Raw genomic sequence first — 2,809 nt, 5'->3', positions numbered from 1 at the left:
ATAAAGATAAGTTTTTTATTAAACTAACTAAATATAAACTAAGTAATCACAGTAGTGGTCACCGCCTGCGGACAGTAGCCTCCGGGTCCCTTGCGGTTACCTGTAAAAAAACAGACATGTAACGGTACAGCTGCAACCGCAATGTCAAGCCTTCCTATTAGTAGGAATAAGCTCGTCTCCGATTGGTCCAAAATAGCCGCTAAGCACCCTGATTGGTCGGTGTTCTACCAGGGGCGGTTCCAGGGCTGATTTTCAGGGGGGGCTATCTTGTTTTTATGTAGCTTATTGGTCATTGAAAAGTCCTCTTTTATGCTGTATTGCTGTAACCACAATTTTAATTCACAGAGAAATTTTCGCTACGTCAAAGTCCATGTAAATCAAGAAAAACCTGAAAAATGTTTAATTCTAACATTTTAAAATTGTAATTTTAAGCAATTTAAAGTCAAAGAGGTTTAACACGTTCACGACGACGTGACCCACCGGTGGGTCACGGGCCCATTCGTAAAGGACGACGTGACCCACCGGTGGGTCACGACGGTCGTTACAAATGGACGTCGTGACCCACCGGTGAGTCACGTAACAATGCGTTTCTATATGGCTGTAGATTTTATACAGTCAAAGAATTGGCCGTTTAATGTTAACCACGTCCACCAGGAAGATTGTGGGAACATGTAGGTATATCAGGAACACGTTTACTAACACAGTGATATTATAGGATTTAAAAATATAAACACTAGTATTTTTCATGTTGCCTATATGGACAACGGTTTATTATAAAATGCAGCATGTGTAATATCAGAACATGGATTTAAAAAACGTTATTAACTTTGAAAAACATAGTAAGATATATAACTATATGGCAAACAATGCAAGAGTGAGTAATGTTTTTACAATTTACTTGTGCTTAGAGTTAAAACATAAGATACACATAGAAGGAGAATTAGGACAATCATTGCAAAATGTAGTGACTTTTCTTGCTTTCTTCCTCGCCTCACTAGTTCCAAGTCTGTCGGCCAGTTCACTATAACACGGCAGACATCTTTTGCGAGAAGTCCGGGCAGGTCCTTCCCGCTGAGATAGTTTGTGGGTCAACAAAGGCCGCCTTCTTACTTCTCCATCTGGTGCACGCAGAGCCGGTGTTTGTATTCTGTTGGTCATTGGGCTAGCAATCATTTTACTTATAAGTGCTAACCGGAAGCCTAACATGTCCATATGGTCCTTTTTAGGTTTACCGTGGTTGTATACTACAAGTGAATTAACCACGCATGTGCCAAGAAGAAGCTCAAATGCTACTTTCATGTACCACCGAATGGTTTTTCTGAGAGGGGTATAATACGACGACAGCTGGTCAGAAACATCAACTCCCTTTTTGGCTCCATTGTATGCCAGCACTGCCGACGGCTTTAAAATAGGTTGTCCTTTGCTATTTTTTCTACCAGTGTCTTTTAAAATCCCTTGGTCTTCTGCACGGGTAGAAATCATGAGGACACGCCTTTTATCTTTCCAGAGTATAACTTTGACTCCCCTTTCGTTTTGAAGAGCAGATACTTCGCCTCTTTTGATATTTTTCTTGACGAGCTCTTTTGGATTATTGACCCTGTCTGCACGAAGGGTGCCACATAAGTATGTTCTTTTGTGGAGAAGAAATTCTGCGAGAGGAACAGAATTATAGAAGTTGTCGGCAAATATAGTGCGACCCTGAAGCAACAAATCAGAAGCTAACAGAAGTATTATTTTCTGGGCATGTCCTTCATTCCCTGTAATATCATTTGTACCTGCATAAATTTTACAATTGTACGTGTATGCTTCACCAGAACACAACTTGTACACTTTGATTCCATACTTGTGTGTCTTGTTGGGGTTGTATTGCCTAAAATGAAGGCGCCCACGCCAAGGCACCATTGTTTCGTCGATGACAATGTTTTCTCCTGGCTTCATAACTGATTGAAAATTTTTTTTCAGCATATCAACAATTTTCTTAATTTTGGCAAGCCTTGGCTCTGTTTCTGCTACTTCCTCATTATTAGAAAAATGGAGGCATTTGAGAATTGCCTCAAAACGGTCCCTTTTCAAGGTTTTTTTAATTACTTCATTTTCAAAAAGTTTATTCTTGGACCAATACAGTCTGAGTTGTGGAAGAGGGCATATTCCCATTATCAAAATGATTCCAAAAAACTTCATAATTTCTATCTCGTCACAGTCTAACCAGTTTCTCATTAGAGATCGTCTTCTTACCTCATGACTTGATAAGTAATTACGAGCGTTCCTGTTGGTTTCAGTTACTATTAACTGTAAAACCTCATCAATAAAAAACTGCCTGTAAACTGTCATGGGATCGCTTCTATCAAAGTCATACATCAAACCCTCTTCTCCAGTGAAAGGGAAATCCCTCTCAGTTAATGTACAGTCACTCCAGTTATCACTACCAGTAGCTTCATCAACTGCAGCCTAAATGGACAGCTATATCTTTGCTGACGTAATAAAATGTTATATCTCTGTTATTTTTTCAGATGCAAGAGACTCAAGTGTTTTGAGCGGATATCAGAGGATGAAGCTACAGAATTATTCAAGAGAGTTCATGATCTGCCATCAAAAAACGAGCAAGATCTGTACATTCAGTCGTTGATTGAAACAAACAACATCAAACGCCACCGCGCTCGGAAAGATGAACCTAGACAGGTAGACAACATGTTTACTTATTTAGTTATTATGGGAGGTAAAAGGATTGAGGTTTGTTATAAAGCCTTTTTGTCTGTTCACGCCATAACAGACAAACGAGTGAAAAGGATTAGAAAACTACTTCTGGAGG

The 2,809-nt window shown here is 39.5% G+C and overlaps 1 protein-coding gene across 1 annotated transcript; it reads right to left on the bottom strand.

Annotated features, from left to right (window-relative positions):
- Nucleotides 1–894: 894 nt before the first annotated feature.
- LOC124358469 (piggyBac transposable element-derived protein 4-like) lies at nt 895–1,938 on the bottom strand. The gene has a single exon (XM_046810765.1). The coding sequence runs from the start codon at nt 1,936–1,938 to the stop codon at nt 895–897; it is 1,044 nt and encodes a 347-aa protein (XP_046666721.1).
- Between the last annotated feature and the right edge of the window lie 871 nt (nt 1,939–2,809).

This window comes from Homalodisca vitripennis, chromosome 3, assembly GCF_021130785.1.
Source record: "Homalodisca vitripennis isolate AUS2020 chromosome 3, UT_GWSS_2.1, whole genome shotgun sequence".
NCBI classification, from domain to species: domain Eukaryota; kingdom Metazoa; phylum Arthropoda; class Insecta; order Hemiptera; family Cicadellidae; genus Homalodisca; species Homalodisca vitripennis.
The sequence above is the reverse complement of the archived record's forward strand: the minus strand, read 5'-3'. Positions and strand labels throughout refer to the sequence as shown.